Below are 22818 nucleotides of genomic sequence, written 5' to 3'. Positions count from 1 at the left end.
CCTTGGACCCTTGTTAATAATAATACATTTCGCTAACAATCTTGGTGACTTCATTTCTCCTTAACGATGAAGTCCGTCCCTCTTTTCTTTCTCCTTACTCTTTTTCCTAAGTGTCACAAGCTCATATCACGGTCTAGACCCGATTCCCAGTTGGGATTCAACCGAACGCTTCGCTTATCCTTGCAGTTCATGGCGGATTTGGTAAGACTTCTTGCGTGCCGCTTGTCCCTATTTAGGGTGACTATGCGCCACGAAGCGTGCTACCTTCGCTATCTTTCGGCGGACCAAGCAACTCTGGCGCAAACCGATATCGCAAAGTACCACACCGGACATGTCGAATTTTGGTGAGCATGAGCCTCCCCGCTCGTAAATGCCTTTTCTAGTCTCATGCTTGAAATTATCGTCCTATGAAAATATCAGCCTCACTAGGCTATTGTCAAAAGTGTGCTATCTAGGAGAAACCGCAGCGATAAAGGTGTACCGCAGCGATAAAGGTGTACCGCCGCTCCTTTGCCATTAAAAGGAAAACACGCGTTTTACATGCGTCCTGAATGTCGTGAACCGAATCACCTGTAATGACGGATTGACATCAAACCTTATGGTTTCAATGTCCAATCGAGATAGTATAACACATTCAACCGCGTCGCCACTGCTGTTCCTACTCGTTCCGAACTTTACTCAAACTTCTCACAGGAAGACCCTCTTTCCTGTCCAAGCCATGTTATATTGTCAATTCCCTGTGTTGGTCTTGGCATTCAAAAATTCGAAAATCGCATAAAAAATGCTATCTGCTTTGAACACCCCAAGCGAGAACGGATCCTCAACGCGATTCTGGTTGGAGTCGTAAATAGGTATGTATACTGAAACTGACAGTTCCTACGATGAGTTATGCACTTAATATCATGGTTGTGCTTTTTTGAGCTTTCTGAATCAGCGGAGATGCTCGGACGCCTTTTCCTTTGGGTGCCACGCTGCTCGAGTGCGGAGAGGGTGCTCAGGCGCTTGTCTGTGGGATAAGTCTATTTAATTGGACATTTGTATTTTAAAATGAGAGGGGTGCAGCTGTTTACAGTCTCAAATCCAATACGGAATCGCGTGAAGCACCTCCAGAGGCACTTCGATGATTCACATCGCAAACTAGGAATGATCTGATTACGAGGTTAGCCTAGCCTAGCCCACCAAGCTTCAAATACCAACTATTCCTTGATCATTCTTCCTTGAGCCACCTGTCTGGATTCCATCTACGTATATTCGAACTATTCAAACATGAATCGTACACTTCTTGGCAAATGTTTGAGAGGATACCCCAAATGCGCGTGTAGAGATGATTCCAAAACAACTATGTTACGGTGACACCGTATTTGCCAGAAATGCGAAGTTTCCCACGGGTGCTTAATTTTTATTACTTCAAGTTTCAACTCAGATCATCAAACTTATCAGCAAAAGATCTCGACGGTCTTCCTCGACAGAGTCACAGAGATCGTGCCATTCTCCGTCAAGTCCACCTTGAGAGTCCTCAATCATAAAGCATGGCCGAAATACACGATCAGTTCGATACTATCCTTATTCTTGACTTCGGTTCACAGGTTCGGGATCTGTGTTTTAACTCAAATCGTCTCGTGTATTGACCATTAGTGTCGGTTTAGTACAGTCACCTCATAACAAGGAGATGTCGCGAATTGAACGTATACGCAGAGCTTATGCCTTGTACATCAAAGCTAGCAGATCTCAAATTTAAGCCCAAAGGTTCGCTCATGTGATGGAGCGGGAAATACGTTTCTGACGCAAAATTCCAGGGATCATTCTCTCCGGATCTCCATACTCTGTGTACGACGATGATGCACCTCACGCGGACCCTGGTATCTACACTCTGGGTGTCCCTATCCTTGGTATCTGCTATGGCCTCCAGGTCTAGTTTTCTCGAGCATCTCGATGGACAGTAACTCACGCGAGATCCAGGAGATCTGCTGGAATCACAATGGACAGGTAGCAAAATGCGATCATCGCGAATATGGGCTTGCAGAAGTTCAGATTAGCAGGTCCAGTGAATCGGGAAACTCTGTTGATGCCCTTTTTGAAGGACTCGGCGATCAGATGCAGGTGCGTGTTTTTGTTTCGTCTGTCGAAAGCCAAGTTGACTTTTGATAAGGTCTGGATGTCACACGGCGATCAACTGTCTGTTATGCCTCCCGACTTCCATGTTATCGGACGGACGAGCACCGCTCCCTATGCTGCCATAGCACATAACTCCAAGTCACTCTATGGCATTCAGTTCCATCCAGAGGTAACACATTCCCCGCAAGGAAGGCAGCTCATTGGTCGATTTGTGCTGAATATATGCCAATGCCGACCGAACTGGACAATGGTGAAGTAATTACTATGTTGCATTCATTGTCATGCTCATGGCGATTGCAGGAGGAATTTATTGGCAAGGAAATCGTCCGCATCCGCGAGATATGTGGTCCGAAAGGCCGTGTGATTGGCGCAGTCAGCGGAGGCGTTGACAGCACTGTTGCAGCCAAGTTAATGCACGAGGCAATCGGCGACAGGTGCGCCCCACATTATTTTCATAACTTATGTCTTACTCGCGCATCAGATTCCACGCCATCATGGTGGACAACGGCGTGCTTCGTCTCAACGAAGCACAACAAGTCAACGACATGTTGAATAAAGATCTGGGCGTCAACCTGACCGTAGTGGATGCTTCTGAGCTCTTCCTCTCCCGACTTGATGGTGTCGAGGATCCGGAACAGAAACGTAAGATTATCGGCAATACGTTCATCAACGTCTTCGAGACAGAAGCGGCGAGGATCGAGGAAGCTGCCGAGAAGGAAGAGAACGGAGCGCAGGCAAAGGGGAAGATTGAATGGCTGTTGCAAGGAACCTTATATCCAGATGTCATCGAGAGCATCAGCTTTAAGGGCCCTAGTGCGACCATAAAGACACATCACAATGTTGGTGGGCTTCTCAAGGACATGAAATTGAAGTTAATCGAACCCCTACGCGAGCTCTTCAAAGGTCTGGTTAATGGAATACTATATTACCTATTGCACTGACCGTTCTATGTAGATGAAGTCCGTGCACTTGGAAGACTCCTGTCGATACCAGCGCCTTTGGTTCAACGTCATCCTTTCCCAGGTCCTGGTCTGGCTATTAGGATTTTGGGCCCTGTCACACGCGAACAAGTAAAGATCCTGCAACAAGCGGATCATATCTATATCGAGGAGATTCGCAAGGCGAATCTCTATAATCAAATCAGCCAGGCCATGGCCATCTTGCTTCCTGTGAAAGCCGTCGGCGTGATGGGTGACAAGCGCACATATGAACAGGTTTGCAGGACGATATTCTCTTTTGTTTGCTGCCCTAACATATTTCACAGGTAATTGCCCTGAGGGCGGTGACGTCGGAAGACTTCATGACTGCGGACTGGTAGGCTTTGTCTTGCTTGTTTGTCCTGCTCAATGCTAACTTGATTTTTCAGGTATGCGTTCCCTCCCGAAGTCTTACGTCGGATATCGTCTCGCATCACGAACGAAGTGAATGGGATCAATCGTGTCACTTATGATATATCTTCCAAGCCTCCTGCTGTAAGTCCTGTCGCTTCGTCTCACCAGAGTCAAGGTTGATTTCATTTTTTAGACTGTGGAGTGGCTATGATTGCTGACGACACGATGTATGCAAAACAATAACATAGAAATTGATAGAATACATGATGGGGTTTATTTAGGAATAAATTTGCGAATATATGGAGGGTAGTACATGCTAGAAAAGTCTACATTCACTAATCGGTAAGTAGTACTAGTGTAGAGCCACCAGTTTATAAACATTGTCTGTTTACCTTTGTTGCGGCCGCGGGGATATACAACTAGACTCGTGAACATACAACTTGGAACACCCATCATGGGCCGGTGACCCACAACTTGAACTTCTTTCGTATGATAATTATAACCACCACAAGGTTGGTAGGCCATCTAAGCTTTTGAATATTTCGCAGACAGTCAATTTGGTATAGCCCAACAGCTTTCTCCGTCTTCATCAGCGTCCAACGACTTTATCATGAGCTCTCGTCCACACACCGCGGTTGTCGCCAACGCGAAGATTTTCCCGGTCTTTGCAAACAGGCTCGCATCACAAGACGTCAACGAGTATATAAATACTGCCAATAAGCTGAAGAACTGGCTGGGTTCCGAGAAAGCGTACTATCCCGACGCTCTACGTAATGTAAGTGTTAAAATCCTGAATCGGCTCGACAGAAGCGAGACTCAATAACTACTTTTGACCCCTAACGTTAGATCGTTTTGCTCCTCGAGGTATGTAGATGCATCGCTCCTTGCTCTATTTGTTCATCTTGTATTTGACAGATTGCCCATCAGACCTTTACGAAAAGATTTCTTCAAACGGCATCGTCAGCAGCTGTGATTGACATATATAAGGCCTTAATTCACGCCGTGATTCCTTTCTTGAAGTTTTTCACTGAGGAGGACCTGCAACGTACGTGTTGAATCTTGCCAAGTGTCCGACTGTGTCAAATATGTCATGTAGTCCGACTCCAAGACTTGATTCAAAGTTCTTATGAGGTTTCGACTAAAATTGTATATCCTCTCCGGGCTGAAGGTGAAGCCACAGCTCAAGAATACAAGTACGCAGGCATTCATTAAAGCTGAGCATCAGTGTCATGATCTTGTTTAGGGACGCTACCTCAGCAATCACAACTGCCCACGATACAACTCCAAGCGCGCAACTTATGTTTCCTAATGCTGCACAAGTGGAGTCAGTTCAATCACCTGTAAGGTGTGCATGCGCTATTTATTTATGATCTGACATATAAATCATAGACTACAACGCATATTTCGACTACGTCTATGCCCTGCTCAGATATTCGCATGGACCCCCCCGACCAGTGCCTCCGTCCCAAGAACCCTTCCAAAACCGCAGCCAAAGCGCCAATCTGTGGCATCTTCACTATCTGAGCACCTCAAAAAACGTGACCTCGAATGGTACAAGTCGCAGCATCCGCCTGCGGCTAGTCCTGATTCAAAGCCTTCAAGTCCCGCTGCTCCACCCGGTGCGGTCAAGTTTTCGAATGATGTGACGGAGCCACCTGCAGAGAAAATACGGCCATCTCGCATGCCAGGGAGGATACCTCCACAACCGGCATCCGGTGAACTGACGACAGCAAACGAGCCTGCAGGTCCTGAGAATGCCGTTGAGCTGACGAGTACCTCGCCTTCCACCGAGATTTCAGTGCCTACAGATGCCAAAGGACTCGACGAAAAAGAAATCATATCTGCTATAGCTGATATTGTTATGGACGACCCACAAACGGAAAATGTGCCTCAAGGTTCAGAAACACTCCTCTTGGGTACGCCAGGAAACATCGTCGCTGAGCTCACTACGCCGTCGCCGTCGCCAAATACAGATTCCTCAGCTGCAGAGCAGCCACCTGCGATATCCTCAGATGTGGACGTAGGAAGCCATGGAGACGAAATATCGTTGCCTCCGGTAGATAATGATCGTCCGCAAGTCGCTTGTGCGAGATTTGGAGGGGAGATGGCTGTGATGATGTTTCGTGAAGGACTTGAGTCACCTCGCGGGACGATCAACCTTACTTTCGATCTTGATCATACACTCTATCTCCAAATTGCTCGGTGGGCTAAGCGCAAGTCGTCACCAACGTATGTGTTATTTTCTTACCTTTAACCAGATATTCAGCGGTTCACAGAGATTTGGAACAAAGTGTTTGTGTGTCGTTCGCTTGCTATCATCTCCCTAGTCTTTTGCCCAATCCACCAGAAGATGATCAACCGCCTTCGTTTGAGAAACTCACGATGGATTCACAATGCTCATGGCCTACATCTGGGGACCTTTCACTACAGACAAAGCGGGATGGGAAGGATTTCATTATTCCACTAGCTCCACCCATTTTCGTGAGTGTTATTGTAAAACTTGAAAAACACACTGAAGTCGAAATAACCGTTTGGCAGGTTACTCCAGACAATTGTGTTGACATCTCCGCATTTATCCAAAGCGGAAAAAATGCCTTTTCGGTGGTCCAACAGAGCGATATGTCAGACTACATGTTTATTCTCCACGCCCACCATCCCACACCTGTGCAACTTAGCAATCTTGCTTCCTGCAGACGGAGGCGTGAGGAGTGGGTGAAAACCACGCGCGCTTTTTGCACGTCCGAACCGAAGGAATCGGTATGGATGCGATCGTAGTCGCAGTCATGATTCATGAAGGGTTCGTCATAATTAGTATTCTTGTAATCAACCGTCGAGCTTTGCAGTTCCGTTATGTATGTAGTACTTGTGCATTTCTGATCAGCATATATTCTGTAGCATAGACAACCAATGAAATCCGGTTTCTCGACATAGCGCTACGAGGCATGATAGATCGACTTGGTGAGTGACTCACGATTTGTCTTTTTGGAGGGATTCTTATCAATAGGCCGCGGCCGCTACATACTTATATAGCAGGTCGATGTAGGCCACTGTCAAGATGCGTACTATGTCCCCGACTGTCAACAATACTAGTCACTTGTTCTTATGTATCCCGGTGCCTGGATCCTGTCATCGTGTGCACGGTCTCTGTTCCGCCTGCTCTCACATCGATATCATTACTGCACGGCTCGCGCATAGGCGTGCTCAATTCTTACGATGTCAAGTTCAAGGTGCGTCAAGTCCTACCGTGCCTTAAGCCAAACAACATAGCCGACCGGCAAGACTAGGCGAGACTCCATTTGGGTTGCCGAAGCCACCGAAGCGAACACACCGACGAACTTCAAAGTTTATGTTTGAACATAGAAACTTCACTGTAGTCCACTGACCAGTGATGAGTTATCCCGCACGGAACATAGTATACAACACTATTAATTCTTCACATGGCATCTATAATGTTTCACAAGACGTCAACGGTGCTCAGCAGAGGACTTATAATAACGCTCCAGGTCATGTTCCACAACAGTACAACATGCCATATGCCAGTCACAACCACCAGCGGATGGCTGCTGTGCATGATGGACTCGGACAAGCACAAGGCCAGAGGCCAGACCCTCATGCACAACATTTCTGGTTTGACCCATGGTATAACTTTTTTTAACCATAATTGCAGTGATGGCGACTCAAAACTCACTTCTATAGCTTGGGTACTTGGGTACCAAGAGACTCAGGCCACCACCAGCGGTCTTAACAACAGGTCCCGGCTCAGCAACAGTATCAGAATCTGCAAACTCCGGTAAGAGTTTATCAAACATCTTCTTACCGAGGTCCTAACAAGGTGAAGATATCTCGTAATCCAATAGGTGTTGCTCGACCTACCGGAGTAGTCCAAAATTGGACATCACCACAGCCAGACATCATCAGTGAGCAAAGGAAGTGTGGCCATGACAGCACTGAGGACATGCCACCCAGGGAAGCCCAGAATGCTGAGAAGAAACATCAGATGATGAACAACGCTACTGATGACACTGAGGACATGCCATCGGTGCCTCAGAGCACTGAGAAAAAGCCTCGTAAGACCAAAAAGGCTCCTCGGATGGCTTCGGTCAAGCAGTCAAAATAGACAGCAGCCAAGGTACAGGTAGCTGAAGATGGCAAGAAGGCACTAGAGGAGCTAGAAGATTCAGTCAATTGGACTAACAATGAGACAAGGATATTACTTGATGCACTCCTGGGTCCTGATAGTGAGCTCTACAAGGAGCTGCGCACAAATGCAAAATATGCCTACAGAAAGGTAAGTGTGAAGTTCGAAAGACATTTGTTAGCACTAACGAAACTGTTGTAGGTGTCCCAACAGAAGTTCAATGGCAAACGAAGTCTAGAATCAGTCAGAAGCAGATATGAGCGGCTACGGAAGATATTCACATACATATTAGCTTTCGAGTCTATGACTGGCAATGGCGAGGGTGATCCTGATGTTAAGGAGCTTGATGAACAGATTAAGAATGCAAGAGTAGTGGGGAAAGATGTAGGAAGCCTATCTGGGACCATGCTGAAACGGTGGTATACTGAGGGCTGGTATGAGCTATTCAACAATCGGTGAGTATGAAAAATTAATGCTGTTGCGTGATATACAGTGGCTCAAAAAACCGTCCGTATGTTTTGGCATTTTTCACTATCTATAATATTGTGTGAGAACAAACAATGCCTCAAAAACATGCTTATACCACATTGTAGTATGGCTTCAGGGCTTTCATTTGAGCCCTACACCGTGGGAATCGGTGGAGATATGGTGGAGATACAAGGCTCACAAAATGGTGACTCATGCGGACAGTTTTTTGACTCAAGTATTTTACAGTAATAACCAGGTATTCTAGTATTTTGTATGACCTCCCTTGGCTTTAATTACTGCCTCTATCCTTCTAGGCATACTCTCAATTAATTTCTGGCAATCCTCAGCTGTGATCTTCCCCCATTCCACTGCTACTCTCTCCCAAAGCTCCCATACTCCTTTAGGGGGGTTTTCATAGGCTTGAAGCTTTTTCTTGAGTGTTCCCCAGAGATGTTCAATGACATTGACATCAGGAGACTGTGCTGGCCAGTCAAGAACATTGATGTTATGTTCTTCAAACCATTCCCTAGCTCTTCTGGATGTGTGCTTGGGATCATTATCCTGTTGGAAAATGATATCTTCTTCATCAATCCCTGATTCTGCCAAGCTAGGCAGCAAGTGGTCATTTAAAATGTCCACATACTGCTCAGCATTCATCTTCCCCTCAACCTCAGCAAGCATTCCCACACCATTCCATCCCATACAGCCCCATACCATTAAAGAACCTCCTCCAAACTTGACAGTCCCATTAACCTCTCTGTCTGTTAGGCCATCTCCCTTCTTTTTCCATACATACACCTTCCCATCTGACCCAATCCTATTGATTTTGGTCTCATCTGACCATATAACATGCTTCCAGTCCTCTACAGTCCAGTGTTGATGAGCTAAGGCAAAGGCTAGTCTTCTCTGCCTATGTTTGATGGAGAGAAGAGGCTTTTTCTTCTTTGTTACTGCCTTGAGATGAGCTGCCTTGAGAACATTCCTCACAGTTTGTGAAGAGACAGGGGTAGTGATGGTGGAATTGATATAATGGGTGGCTTGGACAGCATTATCAGCCTTTCCTGTAGTGATATGTTGGATAATAGCCCTTTTGTCAGTAGAGGTAAGCTTGGATGGACGTCCTCCACAAGAGTTTTCCTTGTCTGGGTGGCTTTCTTTGATGAACTTGGCCACAGTGGACTTGCATATTCCAGTTCTAGAGGAAATTTGGCGAGCAGAGAGGCCAGCATAAGACAGAGAGAGGATATTATCTCTTTGAGCAGAGGAGATGGCTTTCATGGTGATTATGACTATGATACATGAGATATTCTGGTTTATATAGTTAGATATAGTCATAAAATAACATAATGACACCACTTTATAATTTATATAATAGTGGCATGATTTTTATGGTGTCATAAATAATGATTTATATAGTTTTAATATACACTCAAAAAACTGTCCACATGAGTCATCATTTTATAAGCCTTATATCTCCACCATATCTCCGCCGATTCCCACGGTGTAGGGCTCAAATAAAAGCCCTGAAGCCATACTACAATGTGGTATAAGTATGTCCTTGAGGAATTTGTTCATTCTCACACAATATCATAGATAGTGAAAAATGTCAAAACATGCGGACAGTTTTTTGAGCCACTGTATCTCACCTATAATCAAGCCTTGGCGAGCACCCAGAACTGGTGTGGGAGCATGACTTTCACTCGGGCACCATTTTAGACACAATCGAGATTAGCAATGATGAAGGGGCTAACAGCGAAGGCTTTGAGAGCGTTGACACTGATGAAAAGCCAGCAAGGAGAAGTACTGCAAAGAGAGGCACAGCATCTGCAAAGACACAAGGAAAGTCACTGACCTCAAAAGGTGTTCCTGCACCACGCCACAAACAGCAGTCATCTCACACAGGCATGGGAAGCGAGCTCGCAGAATATCTCACATCAAATGCTGAGTACATGTGGTATATGATGAAAAGTGATCATGAACGCTTGAAGATTCAGCAAAAACATGAAAATCGACAGGATGAGAAGCAAGTAGAAGATGTGAGAGCGGCACAGGTTGAAGCTAGGGTCAGGAATGCAAGGGAAGTTCTGGCAGATGAGATGATGCCAGATGACATGAAAGAGGTAGCTTGAAAGGTACTAATGGACTACTTTACTAACAATCAGTGACGGTTAATCTAGAGGAAATAGATCATTCATTATCAGTAAACGACGATGGTGCCCAGCTTCTCGAAGCCACTCATCAGTCTCATAAGCAGGCAGCTCTACCCGACCATCCGGAATCACACCATCGAAGTGCAGAACATCTGCATCATGAGGTGCACCCTCCTCTGAGTTGTCCTGGTCCGGATCAGAAGGATCAAAGAACGGGATCTGCTCTGGGCAGTCTCCCAAGTCAATACACAAGTTCTGGAGGGTGAAGAGTGCCTGCATCAAATGGTAAGTGTCCTGGATGTTCTGCTCCGGTGGTAAATCCTTCAGTGACGGGAAGCGGCCCTTAAGGGCACCAAATGCGTGCTCGACAGTGATTCGAATTGATGACAGACGCTGGTTGAACTTGCGGCGATGAGACTTTTCTGGTAGGGGCTTGCTCCTGATCTCAGGTTCTGTGAAGGGCTGTAATACATACAGAGATGATGGATAACCTATCTAATGGTCAGGATATCGAAAATGCAGGACATGACAACACATACCTTTATCAGCCAAGACTTGGCCGTTGTTCAGAAAATAGTCTCGCTGGTGACACCACACATGCGACTTTTTCCACATTGTGACATCGGACACAGAGCCAGGCCAGCCAAGATCCACAGAGATGAACTGCATCTTGTGGTCAACAATAGCTTGAACATTGATCTAGAAAAGTTGGGTTAGGCTCAGCGCATGTAGATCTGATAACTTACCGCAGGAAATTTTTGTGACAGATGAAACTGAAGCCGTTCTCATCAGGCATCTGTGTCAGCCGAATGAGCATCCCATCCAACATCCCAACACAATCCGGAAATCCATATACATCCATAATATACTCAGATGTCTCCTGGCAGCGCTTGCCGTCTCCCCATGCAACAACCCGTATACCCAACTCCCGCAATGCCCGCACTACTCACCGGCAGTACAGGAACACTGTTCCGAATCCAACTGCAAGTTTGTGGGCAGCTTGGAGTGGATTTGCGCCTCGTGAGCCGTACTGAAGGAGAAAGCATGCCAGTTGATATTGGACCGCGCGCTGTGGTCTCTTGCCAGTTGATTGGAAGATGGGGTTTTGTTCGAGGAGATGGACAAGACAGTCGAAGGTGGGCCATCCAACCCTGAAAGATGTTAGCGAAGATAGCGCTGATGATTTAATACAAAACATACCTGTATTCATGTCGAAAATCTCGGTCTGGCCAGCTCAGCGAAATCTCGAAGAATTCAAAACATTTTCTCCATTGATTGTATGGGCTGCATGAGACACCAGACAGCATACTTGCAAATACTTGAAGTGCTGTGCTTGTTCTTGTGAGAGATGCAGCAGTATGATGACTGTGGTTGTCATTGTCGCCGTCGGGGAAAATGGCATGTTCGAGTTCAAGACGAGCGCGTTTTGAGATGCCCAACATAGACAACGAGGCAGAAAGGACAGTTAAGAGATCACGGAACTCTCGTTTCGCTGCATAACAAGGACAATGCGTTGTGTGATGGTGGGGTGATAAGACGCAGTAGGCCTGGCTTCGGCAACCCAAATGGAATCTCGCCTAGTCTTGCCCGTCGGCTATGTTGTTTGGCTTAAGGCACGGTAGGACTTGACGCACCTTGAACTTGACATCGTAAGAATTGAGCACACCTCATGCTACATCGCGGTTGGGTACTTTCAAAGAAACAAATATGACATAATCCTCTGTGCATCGAATACTATATTTGGTGCAGCATTCTAAGGCGGTTACCCCATATGTCCATGATATCATAAATCTTCGTAAGCGAAGGCCGTAGGCTCAGGACCAGCCTGGCTTATGCTACACATTGCCCTCATTAGGGCTGCTCAATTCTTGGGCTCAGTTCACGAGCTCAGCCCATCGGAGTTCGCCTGTCACCAAATGACAGTGCTTGGCGTTCGGCAGGCACCCAGCATCCATCAACACCTGCAAATAACGCACACTCTGTTCTGTTGCTCGTCGAAAGTCATTTGGTGCAGGGGAAACCATCACTAGCGGCCTAGGTAAGGTTTATTTGAACAGCGAGAATGTGAACTGATATATCAATTTAGCTTATACCCGTAATAGCTGCTTTCCGATGGCTTGGGAATCTGATGAGTATGCACAGGCTCTGCTTGCTGTAAGTGTAGCTCGTTCATTATGATCAGACTCGGACTAATTTACACTATTACTAGCTTGCACGTTCACAGCCGTCCAACTCGCCAACTCCGATTAGTGCTCCTGGCGTCTTGTGTTCTCCCAACACCTCATTTGTGCCACAACCCACCTATCATGGGCAGCACGTGTGGGGAGATCCAGCATATGGCACTATGCAACACCAGCCACTGGCACACTCGACGACCGTCAACAGCACTTCAGGAACCAGCGCTTGAGGCAGGGATGACCATAATGTAGCACTTCCAATACAAGCAGGAAAGCCTGAGGTCTCCTTGATGTAGTCTGAAATGATCTCCTTCCATGTGGCAGTCGGAAACACCAAGAACTCGACCTTTAGTTCCTGCAATGCTCTGCTAACCCGACGACAATACCTGAAAACAGAACCATGTCTGATTGCCAACTCTTTTGCCACTCGGAGAGTGTCAGATCCACGCATCCCATAACGGAAAAGAAAACACCCAAGCTGATACTTCACGTGTCGCTGTGGTTTGGTTCCAGTCAAAGTAAAAATTGGATTGTCTGCTAGTTTTGCAACCAGCCTGTCGAACATGTCTCGACTGACTCTGATTTGATTTGAAGTTCACGAAAAATCATCAATTAGCAAAACTACACTACACACCAAAAATAATGGCGAAATTCACAATCAGGACTTTGCAAGCAGCACGCAAAGAAATCCTTGGACTGAGGAATCTGATTGTATGGCCCTCGTAAACCATCACCAGTAATAGATGCTGCGAGAGATTGATATTCGAGAGCTGCCATGAGCAATGCATCAGAATCCGACATATAATCATTTTCAAGATCATCTTCATTAGTGAGTTCATCGAGGTTGTTATCGTTGTCGTCGAGCACAGCCGTGAGCCCCATGAGGAGTTGGGCTTGTCCTGCAAGATGTGCTTGGAGTTCAGCCTGTGTTGGTTGCACCATGGTCGAATTCACGCATCATTGTGGCTGCGTCGGCACACTCACCATGTGCAAGCCCTGTGTAGCACGGCCTGGTAGAGATATGTTGACAACAAGTTCCCTTAGGTAGACTACTATTTGTATACCATTTGTCAGCATTGCATGTATAGGTGTGTATTTTCTGAGTCAGCAAGGCTCGACACATGTGATCTATGCAAGGTCAACAAAGGTCGGTGGAGATATACTGACATCGTGCATGTACCTTGTGGGCTACGTCAAATCTTTTCACTTAGGTTGAGGTGTTCTAGACTTTGCTATACCAATGCCAGATGAGGCAAACAATATTCCATTAATATTAAATATTTGGTAGCTTCTTAATCAAAAGCAGACGATTCCGCCTATTCTGAAGCCTTGTGCCTGCCCTCTTGTGCCCTGCTCAGCTACCGCCATCATCATGCGTCATCCAGTGCCCATTCAGCATCAGGCTCCCCCTCCAGCTGCTAACTTCAACCAACAAATGCTATCATCAGGACTGTCAGATATGAATCAGCCAGTGGGACTGACCATGATACAACATCATCTGTCCTTGCTCACTCCCAAGGCGCGGGTAGCCCTTTTCAGCCAGATGCAGGGGATTCTGCCCCCTCCCCCACCTACTCTGCCGGCGCTGCTAGTGCCAGTAATCCAGCCAAATCTGGAACTTCTATTATCGATGCAAGACCTCGCTCAAAGGATGGAAGGAATCGAGAAGGATGTGTTGACAATTAAACATCAGAATGTCGATGAGGACCTTGCAACCAATGTAGATGTTGATGCTGAAGAAGAAAATCAGCCCTGCCCTCAATGGAAGCACACAACAAAGAAGAAATCCAAGGAACGAGCATATATCCTGAACGTGGCAAAGGCGAGGCTTACTGCAGCACAACTGACCACACGTTTGGAACTACAGGTGCGAATAGTTGCCTCTGCTCTTCAATCCACTGTCACTAAGACGTATCAGGAATGTCTGCACAAGACCATTTACGATCTCACCAGACTCATTGCAAGTGAAATCGGTAGCAATGGAAGTGATGACACAATGTCCGATCCACCAAAGATGATGTTTGACTTCCAGGCGGGTGCGTCCCATGAGGCGAACTCAGCAATCTTCTCCCAGGCTGTGGACATCGTCTGGAAAGAACAATCTGACAAGGAAACATGTTCGCTTACTCACCAAACTGTGCATTATACACACAATGATCTTGTCGCCTTTGTGAAGTCGAAATTCCAGTCCTACAAGCGCAAATATATTGAGAAGACAGATGAAGGAAGGGCAGTGAAACGACAGAAGTTCAACATTGTGAATAAATGGCTCCGTCGCCAGGAACATGTAAGAATTTATTTCATCAGTGGTTGTGAGCTTATACATTGGAACTTAGCTTGCTGAGGATCGCAAGAAGGCCGTGGATGACTATATCACACGGCACCATATTGATCCATCCGAACTCTTGCAGCCAGAGTACATGTCGGATCAGGTGTCAGAGCTCGATACTGACGACGAGGATGAGAAGCAAGCAAGAAAGAAAGATATACAAAAGGCAGCTAACCTTTTGGAACGTGATGTTCATGCTGGTGTTCCTGTATGGGAAACCATCAGACCAGCATGGAGATCAGAAGAGGTTTGCTAGCGGCTGACATATTCCGAGTCTACAAGTGACTAACTGGTTCAATGCAGGTCTCAAAGATTTTCGAAGAGCTAGACTTGATCTGAGATGAGCAGCGCAAGGAATCCAAGCAAAAAACGGCACTCACCAGACGTGTTAACCTTAGCAACAACAACAACGCTCCACCGTCGATTCCCATTTTCCCGTTCATGCTTGATTCCAAATGGCACGACTCTTACCAGGCTGGAACTCCTTATGCACCCATCGAGATGTACGAACAGGACCCTCAAGGCTTCAAAAAACGAGAAGGTCAGCATGATGAGGATCTCCCCCAAGGCAACAGTGAGAAGGCCAGCGAAAACGGCAGCACTGACAGCCACAGTGTGAATGGTGATGGCGACGGCGATGATGCTGATGATACCTTGGATGGTGATTCATGATGATTGTTACTTCACAGGTTCATTTCTTGGTGCTTAAAGGTAGAAGTGAATGCATGCTGTTGTTTGGAGCAAAGATTACGAGGATGTACTAATTAGAAGACTTGGACTTCCTGTGCAGCAACATTAATTGACATCTATACATGTGAGTGTTTAAGACCTACTCGACTACGTCTGACAGTAGCCCACACATCGGACTGACCTATCTTGATCATCCTTCATCTGTAACGTTAGACGACATGCCTGTGAGATGTCGAGATCTGGGGGAATCAACTGAGGAGGTCCTTCAATAGTGGGATCAAGAAACATCTCATGCTCCCAGAGAAAAACTTCGAGCTCAGGGCTATAAAATACATCTGTTAGTGAACTGATTCTACAAAAATGATACTTACTATTGAACCCAGTGGCGTAAATTTATGTCAAGTTTCCTGTGAAACCACTTGACATCCAGTAGAATGGATTCTCGCTCAATTCCACGCTGGCTGTGTGAAATAATCGTGAATACTTGTCCCACATAACGCGTGTCATTGAGGTCCACTTGGATGATAGAGTTTGAGGCTTTGACCAGTGAGGATGAAGAGGCAACACAACGACCATCGAGTATGATATAGTTGTGAAAATTTGCATGTGTAAGGAGGTAGTTCGGGTCCAGATTGTCTGTGCTTGCACGGGTCATAGCACTGACAACATGAGCTTGTGGGTTGGTATTCTGGTAGTGAATGATGAGCTGGTGCTGCTGATCGCGTGATAGTCCAGCTTTTGTATGTGTGCCAAGGGAAAATTGGATGTTCACTGACTCAGAGTCAGTATATATATTGGGGATCATTGGCTCACCATCAATGCTTGACTGCTCTGTTTCAAGGGCAAGAGATGCTACCATACCTCGGGTGTCACCATCTGTAGCCAACATGAGCTGAATGCAATCAACAACAAGTCTTGATCCATCATTCTCGTCTGCCAACTTCTCGGCTGCTAATATGTTACCAAGCTAGAGACACAACGTGAGCTCGATTCATTGACAATTTGAACAACACAAACCATTGTTTGAAGCTCTCGATCCTTCTCGAAAGCGCAGAAGAAGCCAACCTCGAGTTCACCAGCACCATGGTTATTTGTAGAGTAGCTCTTGAGTAGTTTGTTGAGCCTTTCGAAGAGGAACGTCCAGAATCCATATACTGGCCCATAATCACACAGTTGATCAAATATATGCGTCACCCAATGGTGCATTGGCTTCACATCTTTTGGATGAATCTGCTTGCCTTTGTTAGCAAATAATTTCATGCTAAAATGACCAGTACCTTGATAAACTTAATCAGATATTCATGAAGGAGGTGTTTCGCTCATGGGATATCAGCGTCCTTGACAGTTCGACCAAGGATGATTTTCAATGCAGCAGCAAGATTAAGGAAATTACTTCCGCTGTTCTCATGCATCTGCATGACTGGTTTTTCACTCACTTTTTCATCGCCCTTCTTTGCCTTACCGGTCATGTTCCTTTTGATGTGATCAGCTTCGCGTTTTTCCCAGTTTGCTAGGCTCGCGTCATGTGCTTTTTTGTTCTTGAGATACCATTCATCCCAAATAAGAGGGATCTGTTACCAAGTTTACTTAGGTTATGAGCACAATGAACACCCGATTGATGTACCACAATTGGCCTGAAAACGAGTGCAAGACCCTTCCATTCATCTGAAGTGAGAGACCCACCAGCAGGGTAGCCGACTTGATCTGGTAACCTTGCGACCCATGATGGCATCTCGAACTTAAAATGGTCAGTGACAAGTTGATTTGCACCTCAGGCAACACTTTTTGGTACCTATAAAGGGTCTTTGAGACCTGGTTGTTATGTTGTGGGAAACCTATCTGCGAGACCCACCTACCCTCCGATCTAAAAATACCTTACATGTAATTTTAGCTCCCGCCCTTCCCGCATACCTACAGCACCTCCTGCACTTCGTTTTGTTACTTTTGTAGGCTCTGGTAGTTCGTTTGTAGGCTTGCGCGGTATGCCTAATAGTCTAGTAGCATTGTCTGGTAGGCTCTGGAGGTATCCTTGGTATGTGTCCATTTATGTATTGTGAACCAATTAATGTACTCAGTACATGTTTTTCCATAGTCATTGTACGCATGCAGCTCTTCTCTCCATGACTCTCACTAACTCCTGGAACACCCGCCAAGCTCAACTCGTATGCTCTGGCCTTGGGTAACACTTCGTAAGTCCGAGGAAAGCCAGAGATAAGAGGAAAACTCAAAGCCTCATGGCATTGCCTGGCGCAGAACTCAAGTGTCGACATCTACTTGCTCAAATGCAACGCCTCATGAATCCTACATCCTCCCAAACAGTGTGTTCTCCTCGTACCAGACTGGGTAGTCCCTCTGGTGAATCCAACAACATCAACATATCAAACAATTTTGATTTTGCAGGCGCTGAAGACCAAATGTCGGAGGAAGTCTCTTCTGATATGCGCACAGACATCGAGACAAGTCCACACAAGCGGCAAATTCTCACCGATAAATCGACAGATGCATTATACGCCAACTGGCAGAAGCTCGTACCCACCCTCATTGACCCGCAATTGAGCTATTATGCTCAAACTCTTGGGCAAGCCTTGGAGAAACCTCACGATGTGATCTCAGCATGTGGGACTGACACACTGCGCTCACAAAAGGACGAATTTGTTGTGTTTGTTCTTTGATAGTAAGTACTCACACTTTTTCCTATCACATAATCTAACAAGTGCAAAAATATATCAACAGGATTTGTATCAATCGACATACTGAGCTGTGAATGCTCCAGCCTTGCGCAGGTCCTTCTTCATCATGGATTATTCCCTACTTCACCTTCACAGCCTCGGATGGCAGTGTCCGTTGATCTGTTGTCGTTTTATCAGGGCACTCTTTGAGCGTTTGTGTGATGCAATCAACGCTCTGGCATCTGCGCTCAAAACTCACTATTCACGCCGAGGATTTCAAGTGACTGACGCACAGGTAAGATCTATTCGCCTTGTATTAATGTTACTAAACTAGATTGAAGGGTGAACTTGTGCAGGAACCATTTTGCCGTGGTCTGGGCTATGCCATACAGTGGTATGATGTCCTACAGGTCGAAATCGAATGCCAAGTCGACACAGTTCTCCAACAAAGTCGAGACCGTATGGCCAACCTCCAACCACCCCAACCACCTCAAAGTTCAGATTCGATTGTCTTACACCGTGAGCGATGTGCATCACTTCTTGCAAAACGCTGTCTGGCATGTTTTGGTGGCATGCTGTTTGGCTGACCCATTGAAGAAGGTGGTGACATACACGTTGCTACAGACGGTAATTTCCATCATTGTCACTGGTGTTCTGCCGGTGACTGTCCTCGTTTTTATGAGCCCACTTACTTCCTTTCCAAGCAATTTGTTGATGCAGTCGGGCGCTGAATTGATACACAATGTAAGCGACCAGCAAAGGCACATGCGCCCCTTGTGCCTGATGAAGCTATCGACCTATGTGAGAATGTGTATGAAGCTGCCAACGGGAAGAAACAAAAGGCCACTATGAACAGCTTTGACGACACAGGCATAATGGCCCTTATTTGCCATCACAATATTCCTCTTTTTTTTTGCTAACATCAATACCCCTGGCGAGCAACAGAAGTACTTGGTTGCCCTCATTGAACACTTATTTACGCTGCTCCCTCCTCAAGCCACGGTCGTGACTCTCTACGACGTCGGCTGTGTTCTTGCATGGTCCCTTTCAAAAGTATGTACATGATCTTAATTACATTCACTCGCTGATTATGTCCAGTTCGATATTCTACCTCAGGATGTGCTATTGCGCCTGCACTTTCGTGACTACAGCCATGCATGCGTATGGGCATGGATGGGCCTGTCAACTGGTGCACAATCCTCAGATGTGCATCAGCATGGGGCTATCAGATGGCGAGGGGACTGAGCAGTTGTGGTCACAATTCATTCGCCTGATAGGTGTTGAAAGATCATCATCGGTACGTTACACGATATCGTACACTAACATATATGTACTGATTACTTGAATTCACTTAGCGTCAGCGCCGTATTTGGTTAATTGACCATCAAGCGACTGCGATAGGATCAGAGATGAAGGATGACCTTGGTGACTGGATTAAATGCCGTCTGAAGCGGGGCATCAAGGACCAGGGTTCTGTGGCACTCGATGCTATCAACCGCTGTGAAATATCTGTGGAGGATCTACAGGCTCAGTGGACTGACCAGCAACAATCGCAACTCTCAATTCGCACTCGTGAGTAACCACTCAATATGCGCACAACGAGTACTTATGTTCAATTTGTCCTCAGATGCTCCTGCTCACCTCCGAAAAGAACTCAACACTGTCCTGGCTCTACAATCCAATTTGGACGCCTCTGATCGAGCCTTGCAGGCTACAAGGACTACACTAGAGAAGGATGCAGCATCCGGTGATACCCTTGATGTCCTCGAGAGCCTACAGAGGGGCCATGATTGGCTCATGGCCAAAGTTGAAGCACTGTATTCTTCTCTAAATGTACACGACAGGTTTCCCAAGCTCGATGGAGTCAATCTTGACTTTGTCCGTGTACTTCTTATCGCACATGATCTCAAGATGAATATTCGGAAGCACACTATCACCAGTTTTTTTGAATGGGATAAACTCGATCGCGCTGTAGGTGGATCTCAACAAACATTAGGTAAGTCTTCATGTACGATGACTACTCATCCATTCTAACCTTATTTTTAAGGAACAAAGCTTCATCAACACACTCAGAAAGCTATTGCAAAATGGCAACCTGCTCTCATGACAGCCATCAGAAAATTTAATACATATTGTGAGCACTTAGAGTTACTCTATGATCCTGCTTGGAACATCCCGCTTCCCACCCCTCTTCCTACCAAATTAGCTGAGCTACGTGGTGACCAGACATTAATGCAGGATGTCTGGGTGACACCATCAATGGGAGAGGTACCTCGATGGCTGGCCGACTCGGATGTCAGGGATGGAATCCGCGCCCTTCTCAAATGCAACCGGTGTCGGGAGGAACAACAACGCTTAGGTATGGAGGTGGACAATTTGTGCCGCTTCTTTGGAGAAGAGCTGACGGCACTGGAGCTTTCACTCTGATTGCCTGAAAGTAAGTTTGCTTCGCAATATTCAATCAACGTTTAAATGATGAACTTGCTCATTTATAGACCAGCGCTTCGTTGTTCCATTGCAACAGAGGCGCTCACATTTTCTCCGCCTTCAGATGCGATGGGCAAATTCGCTAGCATCTTCGGTTTGGTTTACAAGCCGTGCAAAAGAGGTGCTGGATTGCGCTATAGCCTACTCTGGAGGTCCTCAAAGTACTGCTCTTCATTTGGCGAGTGTGACGGTGCAGGACCCTGTCCCAGAGGATGAAGCAGTGTTGCCTGAGGTAGATGACTTGGCAGAGGTTGAGCCTGAGCAAGCTGCGCTTGCAGACATTCTGGAGGGTGATATTGCTGGAGCAGAGATTGATGAGGACGAAGATATAGTGCATAATGTTTGTGCCGACATAGTGTGGGATCCCCCTGAGGTAAGTCAATATTGTTGACGCCAACTCTCACTAACATATATGTAGGGTCTCCAGATTGATGACTTCCATGTACCATCTCAAGACTCACATACCATTGTGCGTGGACGTGTAGCCACAAGAACAACATCATCAACTGGAGGCTTCCCCCAGCAAGTGTTTTGAACCGAGGGATATATCTTTTCTCACTCGTCCAACTGCATTCCTCAATGATGTATGTATCAATGGCTGTGCCATCCTCCTGCAGATGGACACGCCTAACTCAACCGTGGCTATCTTCTCTACACACGATTTGCCTCACATCCGCTACAATGCCATGGATGATATACTCTGGTGCAATACATCCTGGACGCGTTATTGGGAGAAAGATGTGTGGGTTCTACCAATTCATAGGCCAGCTAATGCCGGCCATTGGGTTGTTTGCGTTATATATTTGTCAAGAAAAGAACTTCACCTTTTCGACAGTCTCGCTGAATGGAAACCCTGGAAACATGACATGAAAGTAGGTTTAATCTAACATTCATGCAATGATGATTTTGATTGCTTTGCAGGATATCATGAAACTAGTTTGTCGACTTCTGATGATAGCACGTCAATGAGAGAAGGAGGTATATGTTGATCTTGATGGATGGGTAGCTCGCCCATTGACAGTGAGTTCAAGTGTATCTCATGTCTCAACCCTCGATTTGACGATTCACACAGGTTAAATCTCTCCAGACTAACGGATATGATTGCGGCATATGGATCTTAGCAGTGATGATTGCTGTCCTATGTGGATGGCACATTACACGACTACAAGAGGATGAAATAAGTGACCTACAATATTATCTACGTGCTCACATACTTTCCATACCAGTATTCTAGCCTGCATGCATGTACAGTACTGTTACTACCCTAAGTCTGTACATATTGACCATTGGCAAGCAATCTATCATACTGGACTGTCTTCTCCCCACAAACATATTTGAATTTGCCAATGAGGACAAATCATGACGTGTCAGACAGGCTATCATAGAATATATCTCCCTCATGTTGGCCATACATCCTGCATGGCAAGTGTCATTATATTGAACACACCTATCTAAGCTAGAGTCTTCTCCCTTTAGCCAGGCTATCATAGAATATATCTTTCTTCTTGCCATACCGTACATTGGCACACAATCAATGTCAATCATCATGTGGTTAGTAAGTGTTTCTTCTCCAAACAACTCCTCTTACTACATCTCAGAAACATTTCCCAACTCGAACATAGCACACCGACAACCAGAATATATTGTGTCATAGTACTAGATTTGCCATGAGAACAATGAGCGGAGAGGAGAGTCAATCGGACAAGATGTGACAATCAGTATTCATGCACTGTCACTCATGCTGCCACAAGCTAATCACGTATTATACAGGTCGTCCCACTCATTGTGCCATGGCATTCCAAATGTCCTTGCTGTCACAAGATATTTTCATGTCATTTGGTTGGGGCTGATGCTGTGAGTTGTTCGATACTGTTGTCGAGGATTTCACGCCAATTCATCTCTTGCAGTTTGTGTTTCTATGTTAGCACGAGATTTATTCTCAATATTACTGGCTGATAGCCTCACCGGTATGCACTCCAGTAGGTTCATGACCCTCCTGGACCTACTGATCTTGCACAGCCCTCTCAGACATCCATGACAGGCCCTACCGAAAATACTCGCGGTCAGTCGGCTCCTCATATTGAAATTTAATACCAATTGCATTCTAACTTGTTATGTAGCATAAAACTTAGTGACCCTGGCCGCAAATGTACTAATGGCAAAATACATATAATGGAGGCTGTGGTGAGTCTTTTCCTCTGGAGCTCTTCGGATCACTCATACGCCTCTCTCCTCTGCTAAATTTGCTCCCTTCAACATACAAA

General features: G+C 46.0%; 6 protein-coding genes across 6 annotated transcripts; 4 read left to right on the top strand and 2 right to left on the bottom strand.

Annotated features, from left to right (window-relative positions):
• The first annotated feature begins 1397 nt into the window (after nt 1-1397).
• On the top strand, nt 1398-3842 carry DFJ58DRAFT_804571 (uncharacterized protein). The gene is made up of 11 exons (XM_041391037.1): nt 1398-1586; nt 1647-1746; nt 1797-1909; nt 1960-2100; nt 2150-2365; nt 2416-2549; nt 2597-3018; nt 3070-3329; nt 3380-3429; nt 3482-3587; nt 3640-3842. Exons 1-11 carry the CDS (start codon nt 1530-1532, stop codon nt 3655-3657), a joined length of 1617 nt encoding a protein of 538 aa, XP_041240292.1. The 5' UTR covers nt 1398-1529; the 3' UTR covers nt 3658-3842.
• Nucleotides 3843-3865: 23 nt separating this feature from the next.
• DFJ58DRAFT_804567 (uncharacterized protein) lies at nt 3866-6386 on the top strand. Its single transcript, XM_041391036.1, has 8 exons — nt 3866-3958; nt 4013-4221; nt 4374-4491; nt 4543-4639; nt 4690-4786; nt 4876-5675; nt 5723-5927; nt 5985-6386. The coding sequence occupies exons 2-8, from the start codon at nt 4057-4059 to the stop codon at nt 6219-6221; spliced, it is 1719 nt and encodes a 572-aa protein (XP_041240291.1). The 5' UTR covers nt 3866-3958; nt 4013-4056; the 3' UTR covers nt 6222-6386.
• A 5928-nt stretch (nt 6387-12314) lies between these two features.
• Nucleotides 12315-12609, top strand: DFJ58DRAFT_731637 (uncharacterized protein; the record flags this gene model as incomplete). The annotated part of the gene is made up of 2 exons (XM_041386070.1): nt 12315-12356; nt 12412-12609. 2 exons carry the CDS (start codon nt 12315-12317, stop codon nt 12607-12609), a joined length of 240 nt encoding a protein of 79 aa, XP_041240290.1.
• Nucleotides 12610-13000: 391 nt separating this feature from the next.
• DFJ58DRAFT_731636 (uncharacterized protein) lies at nt 13001-13321 on the bottom strand (the record flags this gene model as incomplete). Its single annotated transcript, XM_041386069.1, has 1 exon — nt 13001-13321. One exon carries the CDS (start codon nt 13319-13321, stop codon nt 13001-13003), a length of 321 nt encoding a protein of 106 aa, XP_041240289.1.
• A 430-nt stretch (nt 13322-13751) lies between these two features.
• DFJ58DRAFT_731635 (uncharacterized protein) lies at nt 13752-15380 on the top strand (the record flags this gene model as incomplete). Its single annotated transcript, XM_041386068.1, has 3 exons — nt 13752-14666; nt 14716-14955; nt 15057-15380. The coding sequence occupies 3 exons, from the start codon at nt 13752-13754 to the stop codon at nt 15378-15380; spliced, it is 1479 nt and encodes a 492-aa protein (XP_041240288.1).
• Nucleotides 15381-16349: 969 nt separating this feature from the next.
• DFJ58DRAFT_665324 (uncharacterized protein) lies at nt 16350-17136 on the bottom strand (the record flags this gene model as incomplete). The annotated part of the gene is made up of 3 exons (XM_041382495.1): nt 16350-16636; nt 16750-16969; nt 17008-17136. Coding segments are annotated over 3 exons (636 nt in total), but the record flags the coding sequence as incomplete, so codon positions are not given.
• Nucleotides 17137-22818: the final 5682 nt, after the last annotated feature.

Source organism: Suillus subalutaceus, assembly GCF_016647625.1.
Source record: "Suillus subalutaceus strain FC151 chromosome Unknown DFJ58scaffold_109, whole genome shotgun sequence".
Taxonomy (NCBI): domain Eukaryota; kingdom Fungi; phylum Basidiomycota; class Agaricomycetes; order Boletales; family Suillaceae; genus Suillus; species Suillus subalutaceus.
Note: the sequence above shows the minus strand (reverse complement) of the source record. Positions and strands in the feature narration are given on the sequence as shown.